This window comes from Vipera ursinii (assembly GCF_947247035.1).
Source record: "Vipera ursinii genome assembly, chromosome: 2".
Lineage (NCBI taxonomy): Eukaryota > Metazoa > Chordata > Lepidosauria > Squamata > Viperidae > Vipera > Vipera ursinii.
In genome coordinates, this window is record NC_139513.1 from 133,056,341 (window position 1) to 133,080,910 (window position 24,570).

The 24,570-nt window shown below is 43.4% G+C and overlaps 1 protein-coding gene across 1 annotated transcript in view; it reads right to left on the reverse strand.

Moving 5' to 3' along the window:
* Positions 1–14,707: 14,707 nt before the first annotated feature.
* LOC310634880 (ABC-type organic anion transporter ABCA8-like) overlaps positions 14,708–24,570 on the reverse strand; it is a 71,506-nt gene continuing 61,643 nt past the window's right edge. Inside the window, exons 32-37 of the mRNA XM_083353418.1 lie at positions 23,185–23,279; positions 22,406–22,525; positions 21,274–21,414; positions 16,328–16,407; positions 15,891–15,946; positions 14,708–15,369 (exon numbers count right to left, since the gene is read on the reverse strand). Coding sequence (XP_083209544.1) covers positions 15,292–15,369; positions 15,891–15,946; positions 16,328–16,407; positions 21,274–21,414; positions 22,406–22,525; positions 23,185–23,279 — 570 coding nt within the window. The 3' untranslated portion in view covers positions 14,708–15,291. The remainder of the gene's footprint in view (positions 15,370–15,890; positions 15,947–16,327; positions 16,408–21,273; positions 21,415–22,405; positions 22,526–23,184; positions 23,280–24,570) is intronic.

Consider the following 24,570-nt stretch of genomic DNA (forward strand, 5'->3'; position numbering starts at 1 on the left):
GATTTTAATTCCCTGTAAACCGCCCTGAGTCCTCAGGGAAAGGGCGGTATACAAATGTAATAAAATAAATAAAATAAATAAATACTCTAAGCCTTAACTTGCAAAAAAAACCCCCCCACAAAATCACCTTCCTAATTATGCTTCATTCATCAAATTGCCCCTGATAGGCCATCCCCTAGAAAGTCCTACAGTACATGGAGCAGGTCCAGGTTATTTGCAGGTCTATCTCTCTGCCTCTCTTTCTGCTTGGTGTTAAGTAGTGGGCTCTGGACCGCATGGCCAAGATGGACAACGCAGGACAACAGGGTTCAGCATAACTTCCTTTATTGATGTAGCACAGACTTGGCAAACAAAGGGGCAACTGCCCCTCTTATATACCTAGCCAGGTATACTTGGAACCAATCCCATTGTCTGGATTTCCCGCCAAAGACTGCCCCGCCAGTCCTGACAGGGCACCCTGCCACCTGGTGGTGTCAGTGGCTATCTCTGTGAACATCTCCTATATACATATATACATAACACTTGGCATAGCAGATCTAGCAGAGAGAGCACGCACTGGGTCCACTCTATCCAACTATATTTGACCCAGGAGTATGCATATTCTGTCGCCATGCCCACCCTCTGAAACAGCATCCCCCAGAGATCCAGATCGTCAACAATCTTGTTAGCGTTTTGTAAGACTGCAAGCCATTGTCCCCAGGCATTTGGGCAGGAGGTTACGTGAACTCCACTGATAATGTGAGGTTTTTTTGTGATTGGGATGTTTTGTTTTACCTTGGGCACTATGAGTTATTGGCTGTAGATATTGTTTTAATACTTGTAGGGCACCCACAATTACTGTTGAAAGATGAGCAGCTAATACAGTGGTTTGTTGCGCAGTCAGCCAAATGTTTAAAGTGGATTTGGCAACTTTATCCATCTATAAAGTATTCCAAGACCCTCCCAAGGACTTGATATGGGCAAATGTTTTTGCATAATGGTGTTAAAGCTATTGTTGCAAGTTGTAAGATGTTCCAAGGCAATTTTGCAATTGACTGATGGGGTTTTGTTAATTACAGTAGGATGTTCAAGTGGTGCTCCAATTGTTTTGGGATTGCATCCAAGGAGCCTATTACTGTTTTGCCACAGTTGTTCTATTTGCAGGTCTATATACTTTGTGATTTTCTCCAGTTTTTTTCCCCTCTTCTATCTTGCTGTCTCCAGGTACTGCAATATCCACTATCCAGACTTTTTTGTCTTTCCTGTCAAAGTTGTTGAATTTGGCGTATTGTGAGGCAAATGCTTGTCTGTTTGAATTCTAAAGTCCCAGAGCACTTTAGCTTCTTCATGTTTCATTATTTTGTCTATTTTGTGGTCCCACAAGTTGTTGCTTGCAGGCAAGTGGTATTCCTTGCAGTTTGTTTGTTTGTTTGTTTATTTATTTATTTATTTATTTTTGGGACTTATATGCCGCCCTATCTCCCGAAGGACTCAGGGCGGCTAACAACAATAAAAACAACAATACAAAAGTTAAAAGAGATTAAACAAACAGCCCCAAAATAAATTAACTAAACAATTTAAAAATTAAAACATTTTAAAGAAAACTGTCATCAATCCAGGTCAGCCTGATGAAAAAGGAAAGTTCTTCCAGTGCACCATTCTTGCCACTTTGTAATCAGTCTGTGTGACTTTCTTGCAGCTGGTCGACTTTCTGTAGCTTCTTTTAGAGGCAGCATTTGCTGTCTGTTGCTGCCTTCTCCATTCTGGCTTTATGTGCATTTGTTCTTAAGGCTTGGTCTTCTGCAGCCATAGTTAGCCCTTCTATTTCTTTCTGCTTTTAGCCATTGTTTATATATATATTTATATTTATTATATTTATTAAATTTTTATACCGCCCTTCTCCCGAAGGACTCAGGGCGGTGTACAGGGCAATAAATATTAAAAAACAAAGTAAAAAAGTTAAAAAAACAATTAAATATTATGCCCGATATATACAATAATAAAAAACCATGTTAAAACCCCAAACCCATCAAACCAGGCCGGATTGCTCAAATAAGTAAGTTTTTAGATCCCGCCGGAAGGAGCGAAGGTCGGGGGCCATCCGGAGCTTGTTGCTGTTTGCTTTGCCTGCTGATTTAAGTATTGAACATGTAATACTTTTCCTTACCATGTTTCTTTTCCATTCTTCTTTTAGGCCAGTTTGGTTTCTTTGCTAGTGTATTCAGTAAGCCTTCACGATGTGCATCTTCTTCTCCTCTGTCCTTCAGATATTCTTTCAATGCCCCTTTTATGTCTTCAATTACCTGGTGTACTTGGAACATTCCATGAATATTGTCATGCCCCTGTCCACTGGTGGGATTCAGCCAGTTTGCACCACTTCGGCAGAACCGGTAGCTAATTTTTTGTTGCCCAGGCCCAGAATGGACTTCCGGAAGTGGCATTCACACAGAGAACTGGTTGTTCACATATTTGAATCCCACCACTGCCCTTGTCAGAGCCTGAATCTGCAGAGGAAGATGAGCCAGAACTGGAGCCAATGGAGATCGAGCGGGAGATGTCGTTGGCTTCAGAGGAATATCGGGAGGAGCAGGCCGAGGCCTTTCAGGATTGGGATGGTTTGAAGGCAGGGAGGAACAGGGCCAGGATGACCATGAGAGACAGAGCTGAGGCGATGAGCAAGGACCACCCCCTCCTGATCCTTGAGCACGGAGAGAAGGAGGGAACAGCGCAGGTGGACCTGACTACTCAGGAGGAGACCGCCCCGCCTCTCTCCAAAAGGCACACCTGGGGACTGGGACTTAAGGAGCTGCTGTGAGGAGGGGCATTTGTCAGAAACAAATGCCGAATTATTGGAAGTTTGTGCGCTGTTGCTGACATTGGAAACAACCCTCTGATCTCTTGTTCTGTGTTGTGATTGCCAGGGCTTCTCTAAGGCAGTTATGCAATGGTTGTAGCCAAGGGAAGGATGTGGGAGTCAAACCTGACAGGAAAGGGAGTGGTTACATAACCTCCCACTGTTCTGGAACCATGAAACAGACCAAAGGGACCTGTTCATGTGATGTGGCAGCTCTACCTTTCTAAAATGCTATTGGGTGGGAAGCTCTAGGAAAAATCTACATGTGGAACCTACATATATAGACAAATAACTTTCTACTTCAAATCCACTTCACTATCACCTGCAGATTCCATTGGGGTGGAAAAGGCAAAGCAAGCAAGCAAGAAGAGTGCCTCAAATCCTTTTCATAATCACATTCCTGAACAATATGTTAAAGATCTGGTTCAGCTAATTACTGCCCAACTGAGTAAACAACTGAAATGCTGCTGTTAGAATGCAAAATTGGAGCTCAGCCCTGGCCATGGATTTCTGGGCTGCTCTTCGCATTTTGAATTCCAAAATGATATGACGCCAAGTTTCTTACTGTTCCTTTTATTTCCTATTATTCAAGCACTCAAGCAGCATTATGAAGCATTACAAGATCATCAGCTTTAGTATGACTGATGAGAAAAACCATAGTTTAAGCTTTTGATTGGATCAATTGAATAGCAAGAAAAACACTCCAATTAGCCTTTGCAGACAATGCCAATGTTATGAAGATCTGTTCAGAGGAAGACCCACTGTTTTCCAGAAGATCTACTGTCAAGGAAGGCTGCATGGATAGGATTATAAACCCAATTCATGCAAGAAGTGAGGACTCTGAGAGCAAATTATAGGGTGTAAAATGTCCAGGCTTCAACCTTAATTATATTTATGTCTGAGAGAATTATGGAATTGTACTGTAAATCCCATATCACTTAAAATGTGAGTGATCTCAATCAATGGGTTTCAGTTCAAGCACAGAGAGGGAATGGCACCCACAGGTGGACTTCCACTGATAATCTCTAGTCTGGGCATCCAGCAAATGAGGCAAGATGGCAATGCATAAATGACATCATCTATTTGCAAAATGAGGAGATAAGATAATTAAAAAGCTTACTTGAGGCAAGTAAGTTAGGCTGGAATTTTAGCAAAAGACTTAAAAGCAACTATTTCTACTTTTCTGTATCTTATTTCATCAATAGCCACAGGCTCTTCCAACCCTCCTGTTTTCCAGCATTTTCTTCTCACTCACCAAATTCAATGTATTTCTTTGTTCAACAGCTGGACTATTGAAAGAAAACAACATGTCACAATTTGGCAAACAGTTTTTGTTTCCTGAAGTATTGAGCAACAACTTTGGAAATGAATTCTTGACTATATCTTTTCTTAGAAACTGAAAAATACATAATATAAACTGATTTTTTAAAAAATCATAAACATTTTAACCATGGAAGTAATTTTGCATAATTCTCCATACTGTACATATAAATGTGTACTTCATGACCAATAATGCTCCAAAACTATAAGAAGTGAATTAATTAACAATTATATTGAAATTTTAGAATACAGTTGTTTTACAATATTTGCTTGTTATTCGGCCACTTTGTAAATTGTTTAAAAAACCATTCACACTGGTCATTCCAATATTAATCAGTAAGCACCTAAATATTTGTGTCATTTTTATGACATTTCATGTGGCAAAATTTCCTAAGAAAACTGCACAATTCTGCAAACCTTTCCTTTTTTCCAGTTTTTTAATTAATTTTCCAATATTACATTTACATATTTGAAAACTACTATCTGAACATTTTGTAATATTTTTCATATAGGTTTTCCTTGCCATGTTGAGTTTTCTCCATTCCATCAAGTCTTGATATAATTTCTACCTTCCAGTGTGTCATGGTTCTGACAGACAGAGATGAATAAAGCAGAAGGAGGCTTGCAAATTCCTCAAAGAACATGTTTATTGTTACAAAGTACCGGCACTGTCAAAAGTGAAACCAATTCTGAATTCCCCATAACAATCCCTCAGATACAAAGTATAAAGTTCCCACCCACAAAAGTATGTAATTGACTATGTTCCCCAATAAATGCATTTGGTGGGATTTCTTATACAAAGCCCAGTCTCTAATTGTGGGAGCAACAGATGACCTTGGTTCCCATGGGACAGCTAATTGTTTTCATTAGAAAAGCACCTGGGCAAGTCCCCTCCCTCCCTTCCATGTGGCAACCTCAAATGAAAGGAAACAAAAATGGCTGCAGCCAGGCTCATTTATTTGTTCATTTGAACTCATTTGTTTGGACATGCAAACATGCTTCCTGTCACTCCTGCACTCTTCTTAGTAAACACTTTGAAAATTCATAGCTGTACCTAAAATTCATATACTCCAACAGTCATCCTGTTATACTGCTTTCTTTCATCCAGGGATTCTGCTTACAGTCCATGGTCAGGTCTCCATTCAATCATTATGCTAATTTTCTAACCTGGGGTGGGCAACCTCTGGTCCTGAGTAATATTTTGCGATCATTTATGTCCTCCTTTTATTACTATGATGGTTGAAACTGAATGCAAATATTCTCGCCACTTTGAAGTCAAAAACAGTAATAAGCACTAAAATTGTCATATACTTTCAACAATCTCTCTCCAATCTTCCCTTACTCACATCTATCAACATTAATTTGAATAACTATCACCTAAGGCTCCTTGCATTTGCTATCACACATTTCTAATGGCCAGGAAATCTCAGGAACTCTTGAACTGCTGCTGGGAATTTGGCAGCCTACGTTCATCTGACCACCAAATTGTCTTCTTTAACAAGTCTGAATATGGACTTTAAGCTCTGGTGATGCATTTGGATTAGGAACCAAGTTGGCATATAAATCAAACACACGAAATACGTGGATAGGATAATTCCCTGGCAATATGTTGGCACTCAGAACAGCCAGAGCCTATTTGAAAAATGCCATAAAAAGAGCAAAGCAAGCTAAAAAGTTCAGAACTTCTTTCAGGACCCAATGAACACCAGGCATATGTGGCAGAGGCTATTACAGACTATAAGGTGGCTCCATCATGTGGTAAAGGCGACACAGACTTTTTCAATGAGCTGAACACATTTTTTGGTAGATTTGAGGCATCAAATAGCATCCCTGTGAAGAAAGCTATGTCCCATCTTGATGAGCAAGTGCTTAGCTTTGATATTATCTCTGTCCGGAGAACATTGCAGAAAGTTAAAATTTGAAAAGCAGCAGGCCCAGATAATATTGCTGGGCATGTTCTTAGGGAATGTGCAGACGAGTTGGCTTGTGTTCTTACAGATACTTTCAATCTTTCACTGCAACAGACAGTAGTCCCATCATGTTTTAAGATGGTCACTATTTTGCCGTCTTACTTTGCCATCAAGTCTACAATTACAGGTCTCAATGATTACCGTCCAGTTGCACTTACATCCATCATTATAAAATGGTTTGAGAGGTTGATAAAGGACATTATTGTATCCAGCCTCCCTCCAGCATTTGACTCACTTCAGTTTGCTTACTGTCCAAATCGCTCTACAGAAGATGCTATTTCTTCTGTTCTCCATCTGACCTTGGCACACTTAGAGGAAAGAAACACTCATGTGTGAATGCTATTTGTCAACTTCAATTCAGCATTTAATACAATCATTCGTCTGCATCTAGTAAACAAACTGGGCCTTTTAGGCTTTAATACTCCTTTGTGCAACTGGATTCTGGATTTTCCTATTGATAGGCCCCAGTATGTGTGAGTTGGGACTAATATTTCTAACACTATTTTCTTGAGCACAGGTTCTCCTCATGGCTGTGTCCTAAGTCCGCTGTTGTTCACTATGTTGACCCATGACTGTTGTGCCAGGTTTGCAACCAACCATATTGTGAAGTATGCGGATGATACAATAGTGGGCCTTATTCAAGATGACAATGAGGGTGCTTACGCAAGGAAGTAGATGGTTTGGTGAACTGGTGTAACAAAAGCAGCTTCATTTTAAATGTAGGAAAAACAAAACAGACCATTGTCGATTTCAGAAAAGGCAGCCACAGCCACATGTATCTGTGTATTAATGATTCACCTATGGAACATCAAGTATCAAGTTTCTGGGTGTGCAGCTAACGAGTAGACTAGCTTGGTCACTCTACAGTGAGACACTGGTAAAGATAGCATAACAGCGGCTGCATGTTCTACATCGCATGAGAAAAGTACATCTTCCTTCCCCTGTCCTTACCCCTTCCTACAGAGGACAATCGAGAGCAACCTGTCATGTTGGATTACTGTCTGGTTTGGAAGCATGATTGCTTCAGACAGGAAGGCGGTGCAGAGAGTGGTGAGGATGGCTGAAAAGATTATTGGCAGTTCCCTCCCTTCCATCCAGGACATAGCATATAAGCATTGCTTGAGCAATGTCCGCAGGATTGTCTGTGACACTACACATCCTTTTCATGACTTGTTTTCCTTGTTACCTTTTGGAAGGAGGCTTCGTGGTATCTGAAGCAGAACATCTAAATTCAGTCATAGTACTGTTCCAAATAACATCAACCTTATGTATATGTGTGTGTATATATATATATATATATACAGTATATATATATATATATATATATATATATATATATATATATATATATATATATATATATATATATATATATATATATATATATATATATATATATAAGTCTACCGAAAGAAAACACACACCAACCGTTACCTCAATGCGCAATCACATCATCACCCAGCACAAATAAATTCAGTAGCCAAAACACTAATAACAAGAACCAGACGCCTTGCAGATGAAACACATATACAAACAGAACTACACACCCTGACAGACATATTGACAGCAAACAAGTTCCAAAAAAACAAAATCACCAATATGATTCAGCAGGGGACTCCGAAACAGAAAAACATCCAAGAAGAAGAACAGAACAACGGACGAGCCATCTTGCCCTACATAAAAGGAACAACCGACAAAATCAGTAAAGTACTACGCAAACATAACATCAAAACCGCATTTAACACTGACAGAAAGATATCAACCATCCTGAGAAATCCCAAAGACAAAATAGAACTGGAAAACCAGGGCATATACCAAATCCCATGCGCCTCCTGTCCAGCAACATACATCGGACAGACTAACAGAAGAATAGAGGTACGTGTAGAAGAACATAAGAACTCAGTACAGAAGAAAGATCACACATCTTCACTAGTACAACACATAAACACTACGGGACACAACATCAATTTTGAAGGTACAAAAACAATCGCCAAAATAGAACATCTCAATAGCAGAATAATCAGAGAAGCCATTGAAATAGAAAAACACCCAGACAGTATGAACAAGCGAGACGACACCTCCCGCCTACATGCCATTTGGAAACCAGCATTGATAGAGAAACGAATTTCAGCAAACAAGGATTTAAAAAACCAACAAACAACCCCAAATGCCACCAGCCCCAGCAAGACTCATCCACACCCAGAACAAAAACTCTCCCACACAGAAGACAGAACAAGTCAAGCAAAAGTGCCATCACCCAAGCAGAAGAACGCACACACGAATCTGACTGACCCATACCAAAGATACATAGCAGGTCCTCGAACTCGGAGCCAAACCAAAGCTCTGGAGGCCACTACACAGCCCACTCCTCAGGACACCAAATCACAACACTCAGGATATTACAATACAACAAAAAACCCCACCCATTCAGAACACACCCCTCCAAATCAGAAGACAGCCATGCCTCCAACCAATCAGAAGACAACCACGCATCCACCCAATCAGAAGACAGCCACGCCTCCACTCAATCAGAAGACAACCACGCCTCCTCCCAGTCGGAGGACACCCCCACCCAATCAGAAAGCAGCCACGCCTCCACCCAGTCAGAACACAGCCCCACCGGCAGTTGGAAGGAAAGGAACAGCCAGACCACGCATTGCTCCCGGAAGCAGCAGGAGGAAAACTCCGGCCTGATGATGACAGATGGGATTTCGTCGAAACGTCGCCACAACTTTCTGAAGATGAAAGGAACGCGGGAAGAAACCCGAGACTCTAGATCTACACACACACACACACACACACACACACACACACACACACACACACACATATATATATATATATATATATATATATATATATATATATATATATATATATACATGTGTGTGTGTGTGTGTGTGTGTGTGTGTATGTGTGTTATGTATAGGTATGGGTAGATACTGCTTTCTTTTGAGAGCAGACAACAGAATTTAATTTTTAATGTGGGTCAGTGTGCTTATAGTAAAAAATGACAATAAAGGTTATCCTATAAGATAGGATAGGATAGGAAAGAACAGGATAGGAGCTAATGTAAAATATTTATGATGTTAATTCTAGTTAACAATATCATGAGTATTTTTTACCAAATCTAAATTTTCCAAGACAATTCTTCTAATTCCAGGGCAACAAAATTAAAGTATGGTTTGAAACAAATGGTACATAAATTGTGTTTAAAGAAACAATCCTGTAGTATTTTAATAACGTACATGGTATTTATTGCTTAAATGACATTTATTTTCCATATAATGTTCAGTAATGATATATCACTAAGAGTTCAATTATTATAAACTTCAACTCCTTTTTGCCATCCAGTAAAATGTTGCATGATTATCAGTATTTAAGTCTTTCTGATCTAATAAGGAAAGTGTATGTGTTTGTACTTCCATCATTGCAATTTTTTCTCTCAACAAAAGTGTCAGCTATCTTATATTGGGAGCATATTAAAAGTATGTACAAAATGTACTTGATTTCCTCCATCCAACATGGAGGACAAGAAACAGCTTTCACCAGCAATATGGCTGAATTTGCCTTCAAATAATGCAGGTAGGAGACCAAAGTGAACACTTTTCTATAGGGCTTTGAGGTCAGAATATGTCAACTGGATATGTACAAAGGGGAATCATAGATTTCTTTGTGCCCAGTAGTAATGAAAACAATGGCAAATAAATTACATCTTTTCAAAGCTTTATACTGCTTACTCTTTGTTTAGGGTCTTTTTAGATATCTCTATCCACATAAAAATTATAAATTACAACCACAAGTATTCAGATTTGTATTAAAATTTTTCTCCAAGAAGTGTGAATAGAATTAGGATTAGCACTAAAATAACTGAAGAAAATATTGCATTTATCCAATAATAAAGACACATGACTTTAATTAAAGGCATATCAAATATTAAATCTCTTAAAATTTATTCTGTGTTATCATCAAATCAGTATCTGTGTATAGGTAGATCTGAGACCATAAACTGAGCCATAAATCTCAAAAGCATGTAAAACACTTAGAATAAGATCCCTTCTCTAAACAGTACTAAAATTTTTGAGCCTAGGTTTTTAGTTTCTTGAGTTACTGTGTTTTTTTATAAATTTACTCATTTTTACAGGAATATTGTTCCTGTATAGCAGAGGTGTTAAACTACTGGCCCGTGGGCCGGTTTCATCATACTGAAGCCGCACCCACCCCATTGCTGGCAAAAAGAGTTGTGATACGTCACGACACGTGACGTGACTTGGAGAGTTTGACACCTGTGCTATATAGCTACCAGTTTTGTGGGTGGTTAGTAGTTTGAAGACATTACATTTGTCTTCTGGTAATTTATCAACAGACTGTCCCTCTTACAAAAGAGCTAAAGGCCATCATATACTCTTTAGCTAAAGGCCATCATATACTCTTTGGTGCTAATAAATATAGCTATATGTGACATAACTGCTTTTCACTGACCCACCAAATTAGGTCAGTGGTGCTCTTTTTTGATAATTTCTAATATAATATATAAAAATTATACAAAGTCTATGTTAAGATGCAGCCTTACTTAATCCCTTCCTGCCATAGGATGGGGGAAAAATTGTCCCTGTTATTACGTCTAATCTGAAGAGGAGCATCCACTTCCAGCTGTTTAGTCAACTGGAATCACCAATAATCTATTGAGATCTTTTCAGATTTCTTCCAAGTCATATCACAGAGAATGCAATCAGAGGCTGGTTTTTAATCTATAAAGGCTACATAAAATAGTCCCTTAGATAGAATAGTATATTTTTCTGAAAGACTAATGGTTTAACAATGGCATATGGGGCTTTTCTTTTATTAAAAAAAGCTTGTTCATGTCTTCTTCTAGTCCAGGGGTCGGCAACCCGAAAAAGGAAAAGAGCCACTGGGAACCGGTTCCATCACACACACATAAAAGTGGGAGCCGCATGCGTGCGTCCATGCACGCGCATGCGCAAAAACGTCTTGCGCATGCGCAAAATGGTTTTTTCTTGCGCATGCGCAGACGCCCGTGGTTGCCACCTTCCTGTGTGTGTGATGGAACCGGTTCCCAGTGGCAGCGGTGCCGCCGCCTTCGGCAGCCTGTAAACGTGCCAGGGCAGCTCTCCCAAAGAGAGGAGGGCGGCGGCCTGCAAACGGGCCGCGGCGGCTTTCCTCCTCTTTGGGGGAGCTGCCACGGCACGTTTGCAGGCTGCCGAAGGCGGCAGCTCTGTAGGCGGGCCGCGGCAGCTGTTGCGGCCTATGGGCGCGACATTCGGCAGGGCCCCTCTTCGCAGCACAGCGCGAGGCCCTCACCCCCCACGGACACGCCCTCCTCGCCACGGGAGCCACCCCCGCCATCCTCGCACACCACTAGCGCAGGCCGACCTCATCTTGGGGGCCTGCCCTCCGCATGCCGGCTGCATCCTCCGATCGACCACTGCCGGCAGGGAGACTGCCCGGTGTGGGGCTCGACATGCCCGACACCCGGTGAGGCCGCGGAGGGACTCACCGGGCCCCGTGACCAGCTGCATCTGTAGGCAGCCCCCACGTTACTGCAGCCTTCCACCGAGCCGGGGAAGAGCACGGCCGCTGGGACGACCCAGCAGCCACCGGCGTCTCTCTCGATGCCCCAGCAGCCACCGGGGACTTCCGGCAGGCCGGGGAGCAGCCGTGGAAACGCGCAGCCGGCTGACATGACCCAGCACCGACGCAGTGGGCCGAGGAAGAGCGCAGGAGTAGGGCAGGAGCGAGCATGCCTGTCCTGCTCCTTTTCTCTTCCAAGCGGCGCTGCTCAGCAGAGACGGCGACGACAACATCGGGGCTTGAGATCTCGCTTTCCCCCACTCTTCCTCCCTCTCTCGTGCTTTACATACACACACACACACACACACACACACACACACAAGCACAGAGTTCCCCTTCCCCCTTGTACAGGAATGAAAGGCCCCCCGAAGGAAGCCCGGCCTCTTCACCTCACCGATCCGCTGAGGAGGTTTTTTCAAGCGGGAGACAGGCAGAGCAAGATAGCCAAAGAAGAGACTCCTCAGATGACGCCGTCTTTTTCTTCCCCTCCAGCTGCTGGCTCTGAGCCACAGCTTGCGGGTCTGCCTGGCGGCTTTGCGCGAAGCTTGCCGAGGTCGTTTTGAGATTTACACGTGTTGTTCTCAGGGGGGGGAAAAGGGGCACCCGACCTATTCCCTCCCCGTTGAACGAGCCAGGGGAGGGTAAGAGCCTCTGCGGGCAGGGAGGGAGGAGCGGTGAGAAAGGGACGTTTGGAGCCTTTGCAGGCAGGGAGGGAGGAGCGGCAAGAAAGGGACGTTTGGGTGTAAGCCGAGCAACCCCGAAAATCGGTTTGAGTAGAAAAGGAGGAGCTTTGGCAGGGAGGGAAGTGAGGTTGGAAAAGCAGGCCGGGCGAAGGAAGGGAGCGGAGGCAGCAGCTTTGCAGACGCAGCTTTCTCAAAGAGCGGCGCCGCTGCCCGTTCGCGCGGAGGTACGCGCGCACCTCTCCAAAGGTTTGGGGAGGTGCGTGCGCACTCTCGGAATGGGTAGCGGCCCCGCTTGTTGCAAAGCTGCCGCTTTCGTCTCCGGACGGGACGGCAGCAGCTTTTTTTTTTTTTTTTTAAATGAGCGACACGTCTGCCTTCTGCATGCAACACAACCCCGCCACTGCGAGGCACAAAGATCAGGTTGATATTCAGATGGTATCCAGAGAGTCCCTGCAAACAAGGCAGACGCGGGCGAGGTGAAGTGATAATTAAAGCGCCAAGAAAGCCTGATAAAGGCGGCGGGGCGGGGAGCCCTCCTGCACAAATCAAATACTAATCAAAAGCCAAGGAGACAAGCGGGTGGCTGAGGGAGTTTCCAGACCCTGCGCCTACATTGTCTCAGATTCCACTGCTGACGGTGGTGGACAAGGCGAATTAAAAGCAGCCTGCCGCCCAGGAGACGGCAGCCAAAGCTTTGACCACACCCCCCCTTGTATCTCATTTGGTGAAAAGAAACAAACAAAAAAGGGGGGTGGGGTACTGTGAAAGTGTCAAGAGGTGGACGTGGCAAACAGGGGTGGGGTGGGGGGGCTGTCTTCCACAAGACAGTGCTACCTCAGGAAGACCAGAAAGGGGTCTCGCCTATTCTTCTGTGCTCTCCTCCGCCCACCTTTCGGGCTGAGTCTGGCGGCCGGGAACTCTGCTTCCCCTGTTTGGTGGAGCGGACTCGCTCGCTCGCTCGCTCCGAGGTGAAGTGGCGTCAGAGCCAGGCTTCAGCAGCCTGCGCAGCAAGGAATACCCTGTGTGGCCGCGGCTCTCGGGGAAGCCCTGGCTGTCCGCTTCCTCGTTCCATGCTGCCATTCGGGGCCCGCGCGTTCCCCGGGCAAATCGCAGCGCCCAGCAGGTGAGGAAACACGCCCACTCCAGTCACCCCCCCTTCCCTCAGGAGACGCGAAGCAAGTGACCACCCGGAGCACGGGCTCTCTGGGAGCCGCCTCCGCTGCCCCAGTCCTTGCGGTTTCCACTTGCTCGGTAGGGACCTTTCCCGGGACTGGCTTTTCCCTCTTAGCCAGACATTGTGGAACCGCTTTCCTCAACCTCCCCCCCCCTCGGTTCTGCTCTCTCCATGCCTTCTCTGGAGAAAGTGAGGGGAGGGGAGCATCTAACCTTAAATCCTTAACCCTCCCCATTGAATCCACCCAATAAGACCCCCGATCGGGGGAGGGAGGCAGCCGGCCAGAAACCAGGAGCTCATAAAATAATAATTTCCAAAAAAATTTTTTTAAAAAAGGGAGAGAAACACCCTTTATAGCACAAGCGAGTCAGTCAGCCAGTCCTCCCGCCGTCCCTCCCCGAGTGAAGGACAATAGCTCTCTCCTTCACCACCACCACTACCTGCAGCCCCTTGACACCAGAGCCCCAGGAAGGAGGGGGGGAAGTCCATTGTGTATGCCCGGGCTTGACAATTTACGAAACAAAAACAAAACCACACACGCACACACACATACACAAAATACAAGAGAGGGAAACGAGAGTGGCTCCTCCTCCTCCTCCTCTTCTCCAAAAAGGCCTGTTGGAAAACTGCACAGAGCAGAAGCGGAAGCCAGGAGCCCACCATCTCTCCTCTCCCGCTCGCTCTCGCCGCTCCAGCCCTGGCGAGCCAAAGAGACAAAAGGCCCCGAGCGATAGGAAGGGGATCTCTGCCCTAGAGCGGTGGGGAGGGAAAGGGGGGGAGGAAAGGCCCGATCGCTTTGTGTTACCTGCCGTGAAACCAGTCCTTGCAGGCATCGCACTCGATCATGAAGCGGGTTATGTCGTAGGGCAGCCAGCAGCGGAAAGAAGCAGGCAGGCAGGGTGCGGAGGTACGGAGACCTGCCAATGTTTGGGGAGGTTTGGGGAGGTGCGCGCGCACCTCCCCAAACCTCCCCAAACTTCGGCAGGTCTCCAGACGGCGGCAGCTTGGGAGAGGTGCGCGCGCACCACTGCCCTTTCAAAGAGGTGCACGCGCACCAGGCGGCTGGGAGCTGCAGGAGACGGCTCAAAGAGCCGCATGCGGCTCCAGAGCCGCGGGTTGCCCACCTGTGTTCTAGTCATTTCACAAGAAGCAGACTAGCATACAATTTGTGATGATATTTAATGGCTCCTAGTACAATAGTTAATTGGGTCAGCTCTATTACTATTTAGTAAAATGGAAGCTGAGGAGAGCAACAATACATAGGTATTTAGAGTATGCCGGTATATTTATCCACCCAATAAACACTGGATATACCTTGAATTGTTATCTGAATTAAAAATATTAACATATTCTGAGAAAAATATACCATCTATATATGTTTGTGTGCTAGGCTATAAACAATATATTTTAAAAAATATATTTCCATTTCCAGTTTTTCCCATGAAAAACAAAACAGTGCAGAAACATTCATTTTGCTGTTAGCTGTGAAATATTCAGAAATGCTATATCTTTAGATAAATATGGAGGTTAATCTGAAGACACCAAGGCGTACTTGTTAAACAGAGAGAAGACTACAGAAATGGCATATCTTTTCCCCAGGGGATGTCCAGACGCAACATTCCTCAGAGTGTTCAACCCATTTGTCCTCCATTTTTGCTGGAAGAAGAAACTGGTGTTTGTCTCGGTAGTTTGATTGGTCTTTCAACTATCTTGTTGGTGCTACAGTTCTCTCCATACAGAAGTTGGAGCCAATTCAAAATAATCTCGCTCATGTTCTTTGCACAGTTCCAGGAATACCTGGACAATACAATAAATCAATAACTTCAAAGGAATTACACATACGTTACATTAGATTTATAAACTGCTAACATTGATTCTGACTCCTACCTAGGCACCTCTGAGAATAGAAAATAATTGCATAATGGATTATAGCAGTTTATGTCCGTGTTTTGTTTGAGATAGAAACACAAAGGTAAATTTATCCATGTAAGGGTAAAGCATTAAAATGTTTTGTTTCTTTCCAGCATGCATCTGATGTTTTTGTAATTCCCTTTACCAGCACTACAAAGATAGCGTAGCACTTAAGATCCTCCCTTAGCCTACAGGGGAAAAAAAATTGAGTAGCTACTTTTCCCCCTGGCTTTTTAAAAATTTAAAATAACTCTTAAAATTGTTCCAGTCACTTAAGACTGAAGATTTTCATCTCCTGCTACCAAATAGCCAAAATACCTTATAGAACAGCTTTTTTATTCTGGTAGGCAAGGAAATATTTTCTCACTATAAGTACCACTATGTTATTTGAATATCTAAGTGATTACCTGTTCCAAAGTGTTCAAAGAAAAGCTGTACTCTTCAAGACTGAAGTGTTGTTTAGCTGTGTAAATAAAATATTAAGTCAGTTATAGCTGGTTTGTTTATGTCTGACTTGGGTAATAATTTGCTTTCCTTCCCCTTTGCATGATTACTTTTCCTACCCAACATATATCTCTTTACTCACTTTGATAGCATCTACACAGATTTTTGAGAGTTAACTTAGTGCCTTATCCAAAGTATGCTTTTGACATGGAAGGTTACTCTTTTTGATTAGAAACTCACACTCAAAGCCAAGGGTGGAGCTGGCAAGAAATCATAGTACTGCATGAACCTGTTCATTGTGGGTTGCTGAAATTGAGATGGCCAACAAATTTGCCCCTGATCTAGCTGCCAGGCACTCTGCAGGTCCTTACAAATCACTGCAAAATTTATTCAAACATACCATCTTCTAGCATGGCAAAGGCTCTAGAGAGAGGCAGGGCATCTTCCATTGGGATCTTATAGACCAACAGAGTGGATATCCTAAGAGGAAAGGAAACCAATCATTAGTTATTAAACTGACCCAAAATGCTAACACAGAGCAACCAGATCTACTTGTACAGAAAAGAAAAAGTTGGCAGGGAAGTGAAGATGATTAATAAACCCACAGCAATACTTTGGGGGCAAAGTTATGAGTGTTTATTTGGGAAGGAATCTGCACGCAAGATGCCTTATATGGCAAGGAAAATACACATTACCTCCTTTGCAATAGTGGCGAATATAAGTAGGTTGGGTGTAGGATGATTTGTTCTTGAAGCTTATGGGTTGGTTTCCAAACATTTTGTTACCAGACTAGGTAACATCTTCAGCGGAGTTTAGGGGATATCAGCATCAGTGTTCTTCTGTTTATAAAGGCATTGTGTGGTCAGTAGGTCAGTAGATGAATCAGGTGTGGGTGTGTCAACTGAGGGTCTTGTAATGGGTCTCATGGTGGGTCAAGTGGGGGTCGACAGTGGGAGTCTTGTGATGGGTCTTGTGATAGGGAGGTTACATCAGATGAGGTGAAGTGCTGGTTAGTGCAGCGTGCGTGGGTTGCTTGAAGGTTGGAGCTATCTCTGGTTAGTTGTGTGGTTGATTTGTATTCTGAGGGGTTTGAAGGTTGGTTGTAGGTCAATGTGTCTGTTAATGGAATTGCTTGTGGCGTGCCAAGCTTTGATGAACTCACAAATGTGGTGGGTGGTAGCACAGCTGATTTTTGTGTTGCTCCAATCAAACTGGTCCTATCAGTGTGGGTAGCGACTAAGGATTTGGGATTGTGGTGTTTGACTGCCAGTCAGTATTTGTGGATCCTGGTTTTTAATTGATGTGATGTTTGTCCCACATAGAATTGGTTGCAATTGTTACACCTGATATTGTAGATTATATTGTTTCTTTCGTCCTTCTGTATCCTGTCTTTGGTTCTGGATAATTCCTGGCAGAATGAGGCTGTGAGTTTCTGGACTATTACTATTCCTAGAGGTTGGAGAATTCTGGCTGTCATTCACAACACCCCTTTTTAGTATGATAGGGTTATTTTTTGTGTGGTGGTTGGCTATGTGGGGTGTTATGGTTTGGGTTCTGTGTGTCGGAATACAAAATTTTTTGCATAGCTGTTACAGACAAAGACATCAAGCAGCCATTTCTCTTCTCCTTTTCTTAGTATTGTGGTGCTGCAGTGTGTCCTGGCCCTTCTAAAGAGGGTCTGGACACAGCTTCTTTTGTGTGTGGTAGGGTGGTTGCTTGCAAAGCTGAGGATCTGGTCTGTGTGCATGGGTTTACTGTAGACATGGGTTTCTTGTTCTCTGTTGTCTAGTCTCCCTATGTTGATGTCGAGGAATGGGAGTCTGCTGTCTAACAATAATAATAAAGTTGGAAGGGATCTTGGAAGTCATCAAGTTCAACCCCCTGCTCTGGCAGGAAACCCTACACCATTTCAGACAAATGGCCGTCCAGTCTCTTCTTAAAAACTTCCAGTGTTTGAGCATTTACCACTTCTGGAGGCAGGTTGTTCCACTGGTCAATTGTTCTAACTGTCAGGACATTTCTCCTTAGTTCTAGGTTGCTTCTCTCTTTGATTGGTTTCCATCTGTTCCTTCTTGTTCTGCCTTCAGGTGCTTTGGAGGATAGCTTGACTCCCTCTTCTTTGTGGCAGCCCCTGAGATATTGGAACACTGTTATCATGTCACCCTTCGTCCTTCTTTTCATTAAAATAGACATACCGAATTCCAGCAACCGTTCCTTATATGTTTTAGTCTCCAGTCCCCTAATCATCTTTGTTGCTCTTCTCTGTACTCTTTCTAGAGTCTCAACATCTTTTTTACATTGTGGTGACCAAAACTGGATGCAGTATTCCAAGTGTGGCCTTACCAAGGCATTGTAAAGTAGTATTAATACTTCACGTGATCTTGGATTCTATTCCTCTGTTAATTCAGCCCAGCACTGTGTTGGCTTTTTTTGGCAGCTGCAGCAACTGCTGGCTCATATTTAAGTGATTGTCCACTAGGACTCCAAGATCCCTCTCACAGTTACTACTATTGAGCAAGGTACCAACTATACTATACCTGTACATTTGGTTTTTCTCGCCTAAATGTAGAACCTTACTTTTTTCACAATTGAATTTCATTTTGTTATATAGCGTCCAGTGTTCAAGTCTGTCCAGATCCTCCTGTATCTTAAGCCTGTCTTCTGGAGTGTTGGCTATTCCTGCCAGCTTGGTGTCGTCTGCAAATTTGATGAGTTCCCCATCTATCCCCTCGTCCAAATCATTGACAGAGCCCTGGGGCACCCCACTACACACTTCCCTCCATGTAGATGCGGTTCCATTGAGGACCACACGCTGAATACAGCCGGTCAGCCAGCTCCGAATCCATCTGGTGGTGATGCTGTCTAACACACATTTTTCTATCTTATCAAGTAGTAGGTTGTGATCTACTTTATCAAATGCCTTACTGAAGTACAAGTAAATTATATCCATAGCATCCCTCTGGTCCACTAATTTTGTCAGTCAAAGAATGCAATAAGATTTGTCTGGCATGATCTGTTTTTGACAAACCCATGTTAGCTTTTAGTAATGACTTTGTTTGCATCAAGGTGTTTGCTGATTCGTTGTTTGATTATCTTTTCCAGAATCTTCCCAGGTATTGAGGTCAGGCTGATAGGTCTGTAGTTTCCTGGATCTATTTTTTCCCCTTTTTTGAAGATGGGAAGTACAGTCCTCCGGTAGTTTCCCAGTGCTCCAGGATCTTTGACAAATATAGTTCAGTGGTTTTGAGATCACATCTGCCAGTTCCTTGAGAATGTTGCAGTGTAATCCATCTGGTTGTGGTGATTTGAACTTGTCTAGGCTGGACAGGTGCTTACTTACCATTTTCTTGTCTATCTCAACTTGTGTTTCTAATCTGTTTTTTATGGTACTGTTTTTGATAGGTTGGACTGTTTTTTCCCTTTATGTAAAGACAGATGCAAAAAAGGAGTTAAATAGTTCTTCTTTCTCCCTGTTGCTTGTCAACTTCTTGCCACTTTCCCCCACTAATGGACCAATCATTTCCTTAACTTTTTTCTAGTTTTTTACATGTTGAAAGAAGCTTTCTTTGTTATTTTTGACTTTGGTCATAAACCTTAGTTCATTTTGAGCCTTAGCTTTCCTCATTTCATCTTTGCAGGCTCAGGCTATTTGCTGTTTCCTCTTCAGATGTGAATTTGATCCCAAGGAATATGTTATTGAGTAGGTGGTGTGCTTCTTCAATTTGGGAGCATTTGATGATGACGAAGTGATGTAGCATGTCCAGAATTTTGGTTGGATGGGGGTGGAGCTATAGATTTGAGTTGTTGCATGACTACTTCTGCTATTAGGCCTGATATGGGTGATCCCATCAGGGTACCTTGTACTTGCTTATAGATTTTCCCATTGAACTTGAAGTATGTGTTCAGGCATAGATCCAGAACTTACATGATGGTTTCTGTGGACATGGAGTATTTCTGTGATAGCATCAACTTTGGGGTATTTTGTTTAGTGAATAGGTGGTATATGGTTTGTTTAGTCAGGTTGATGTCTATGTGTGGAGGAGATTTGTGGTTTTATGTGCTTTCTCTCTAGTGGTGTTAGCTATTTTTCTTTTTCCAATTTTCTTTTTTTAAAAAAAGGTAAAGGTAAAGGTTCCCCCGCACATGTGTGCTAGTCGTTTCCAACTCTAGGGGCCGGTGCTCATCTCCATTTCAAAGCCGAAGAGCCAGCACTTGTCTGAGGACGTCTCCGTGGTCATGTGGTGGGCATGACTAGATGCCAAAGGCGCACGGAACGCTGTTACCTTCCCACCGTAGTGATCCCTATTTTTCTACTTGCATTTTTACGTGCTTTCGAACTGCTAGGTTGGCAGAAGCTGGGACGAGTAACAGGCGCTCACTCTGTTACGCGGCACTCGGGATTCGACCCGCCAAACTGCCGACCTTCTGATTGACAAGCTCAGCATCCTAACCCACTGAGCCACCGCGTCCCTATTTTCTTAGGGTGTCTTTTATTTTGTTCTCTAGTTGTTTTGTCAGATCATTGCGGATTATTTGGTAGGTGTTGATGTCGTTTAGATGGTTTTCGGTTTTGCTGATGTAGTCAGTTTTGTCCGTTACCACCATCAGCCTGCCTTTGTCTGCCGGTAGTATGACGATGCTTTTGTCTTGTTTCAGTGTCTTTAGTGCTCTCTTCTCCTTTTGGCTGAGTGTTTAGTTTTGTCTGTTGCATTGCATGTTGGGGATGATTGTTTGTCTGATGTCTTCTTGTGTTACACATTACCTCCCTTTGTATCCAGATATATGATTTTTTCCACAGCATTAAAACTTTCTGTTTAATGTAAGGTTGATAGAAAGGAACATCTACACTTACATTTACTTAAACTCTCCAGCTATACCAGCGGTTCCCAACCTTTTCTATACCCCACACCCCTAGAACACTTCTGATATATTCTCGCACCCCCTACAAAAGTTCAAAATAATGGCAATAAATTATGTATATGCACTATAATTTTGAAACCCACGTTTTCACACCCCATGGAATATTGTCTCGCACCCCCAGGGGATGCGAGCACCCCTGGTTGGGGACCCCTGAGCTACAGTTGGTGGTAATTTCGGAAAACAGCTTCATGCAAGAACCTTAATTCAGCTTAGAAAATGCACACTAAAGCCAAATACATCGGGCTTTATTAGCACCTTAATCAAAGGCAGAATGAACAGAGGCAACAGATGAAAGCCACATTCAGTTGGTTAATTTGACCCATCCCATAAGCAAAAAAAGTTAAGAAATTCACCATCAAAGATTAATATGGAATGTACTAATTAAAACTTTTTTTAAAAAAATCTGTCAATTTGCAAAGAAGTTACCTTTCTTGACGTGCCGCTTGTGGGAAAATCTTTAGAATCTGAGTATTCACCAGCTCTCCTTGTTCTACTCCCTTTACTTTTATTTGTAGCAAATAATTTTTCCCGAATTTGCTTTTCAAATACTGAATTGAACCAAGGCACCTGCAGAAAGAAAAGATTCCCATATACTATAAGGTCTCAAGGTGTTACTAACTGAGACATAGATAGTCTTCACTTAACAACAGAAATTGGGACTGGAATTTCCATTGCTAAGAAATATGGTTGTAAAGCATGATGTCATCTGACCTTATTGCTTAGTACAGCAATTCCTGTACTCCCTGTTGCCATTGTTAAGCAACAATTGGTGGTTGTTCAGCAAGGAGCTCTTTTCTACTTCCTACTGACTTCCAACAAGCAAAGTCAGTGGGGAAGCCTTCAGGTAAGTTGCAAGTCCCAGATAGTTCACAGGCAGACCAGTGGGCAGATAAATGGCTGTTGCCAGAGTGCAGATGTGACAGTGATGATATCTGTGAATTCTATTTTGAAATTTAGTTTATTTCCACTAGTATTTCATGCAGGCGCCCTTTCCCATGCATTCAGGGAATATCTACAGTATACAAAGTCATTGGATCTTGTGTGCTATCCCAGTTCCCATCAATCATGAATTTTGCCCATATGGGAAGTGGCTTTACTTAGGTAATTATCCAAGGTGAATGGATACTTTGGCTCAGTTTGGACATTTGTTCATGTGGAAGTTCTTTGCCCATAAAAAAACGTTCACCCTTAGAGCACCTGCTATCTGTATCAAACACACACAGGACATCTGTTACCATTGCCCATATATGTTTTTTTCTCTATATGATGTGGTATCTGTGTAATATCTATAATATCTTCTCTACTCTATTGTGGAATTATCTGAACTTCCATGTAATTCATTTAGTTTCAGCATTTGTCTTTGTATCCTCTCAATAGACTTAAGCAATTACTATGAAACATATTGATAGCTTCTTTGAATTAAAAAAAATAAAAGCAGAACAATAGCAATCCTTTAGTTCATTCACTTTGCCTCATGCAGTTCTCCACTTATGTTTCATCTATACTTTCTCTATTTATGGTAACCTGTTATATAGATAAAATATTTAAGGAAGCCCACCTGAGCTGTCCAGACACCATGATAGCTATTCGGTCGCACAACACCTCTGCTTCCTCCATGTGGTGAGTTGTCAAAATGACTCCTTCGTCTTTCTCCTGCAGCATAGTGTGAATTGCTCTCCTGTTGACAACAAATGGCTGAGGAAGTTTAAGCAACCTTAAAACAGCTCCAAAGGCCTTCTCCGGCCATTGCCATTCTGTTCTGATCCTGCATAACTAATGGGCACATCTTCCATGCCAGAAGGAAACAAAAATACCCCCATCTAGTCCCAAATTAATTTGCATGAAGGTATTGTAAAGAGTGAGAAGAAAACCTGCATCTTTTTCTCCTTACCTCTCTCTCTCTTTCCCCACTATGGAAAATGACTAAAGTCTCCTCAAGGGAGACTCAAGAGTTTTCTCTTTTAACCTTTGGGATCATGAAGAGAAGATGGAAGAGAATCTGCCATTTAGGAGGAAACCGGTTTTCCTCAGCATGAGTTACAGTAGATTCATTATATGCCCAGATAGGAACATAGTAACATTTTCCAACAGCAGCTGAGATATAGAGGTATGAATGGGAAGTATTTCCTCTTGCAATATTGTCAGATGCTTTTTCTGTATTCAGGTGTAAGAAGTAATGTTTAGCCATTGGCTTTAGATATTAATTGTAGAAGAGTTCCTCACCTTGCACAACAGAACTAAAGGAGAAAGGAAGGAAGGAAATGGGGAGACTGGAATTTGTCTTTTTTTATAAGAGTGGAGCACTTATTCTAAAGGGTTAACCCCCAAGTCACTTACCACACCTGGCGCTTCCCTTTTGGATCCAGGCCTGTGGTTGGTTCATCCAAAAGCATCAGAGTGGGATTACCCAGCATGCTCAGAGCAAAGCACAGCTAAAATGTAGAAAATGAATCTTATCTTAGAAATCATAATATTTCATGCCAACATAGAACAGAATGTTAGCTTGCCCAATGGTCCGGCATCCCAGATGAGAACAGCCAAGCCACCGGAGGCTGCCAAATTTCAGCAGCTCCAAACACCAGCCGCCAAACAGCTCCTGGGCGTGCTTGCACAGATGGACCTTTCGGAAGGCCCCGCAGGCGCTTTTTTAAAAAAATCCCATTTATATCCCGCCCTTCTCCGAAGACTCAGGGAGGCTTACAATCTTAGCACAAATCAATGTGGAGGATCAGGCCGGGCTGCCTGACGTTGGAGAGGCCTGCATGGCTGGATTCTTCGGCAGGCCGCACAGGCACCCAGAAGGACAGACCGGGCTACACTATTGCCTGCTCGTTGGTGGTGGGGGCCACACCAGAAGGGCCAGTATCTGGCTGTGTTCCGGCTTTGCTGGCATCCTCGGCTCCAGGCGGTTGTGAGTCGAGCCCAGATGGTTGCGAGACACCATGGATGCATGGACCGGGGTTGCTAGTGCTTTGCTTGGTCTGGCTAGGAGTGAGCAGGGGTCGGCTGGTTGGGGAGGGGTGGTCTCACAGTGGGATTGTGAGGGGGTCGCCTGGAACACTTACCTTATGGAGGGTGGCACACTGGGGAGCACAGTCATGGGAGCACATGCGGACGGAGCACAGGGGGAGGGGTGTTTATGTGCGAATGGCCGGATGTTGGCCTGTGCCAGGAGGGGTGGGGCCATTGTATACGGCAGCCATAAAAGAGCGTTGGGAGCGTGTTGCTTCCAACGCTGACTTTTTCCTTGTTTCACATCGTGAATAAATGCTTCTTCATTGTTACCTGTTCCACGGCCTGCTGATTGTGATTACGTCGAGGATGGGGTTGACACCAGCTTTCACTGCCATACATTGCAACTGGGAAGACCATAGCTTTGGCTATACGCACTTTTGTTGACAGGGTGATGTCTCTGCTTTTTAGTGTGCTGTCCAGATTTGCCATGGCTTTCCTCCCCAGGAGCAAGCTTCTTTTAATTTCTTGGCTACAGTCCCCATCTGCAGTGATCTTGGAGCCCAGGAAAATAAAATCTGTCACTACCTCCATTTCTTCCCCATCTATTTGCCAGGAATTGAGAGAGCCGGATGCCATGATCTTGGTTTTCTTAATGTTAAGTTTCAACCCAAGTTTTGAACTCTCCTTCTTCACCCGCAACAAGAGGCTCTTTAGTTCTTCTTCACTTTCTGCCATTAGAGTGGTATCATCTGTATATCTTAGGTTGTT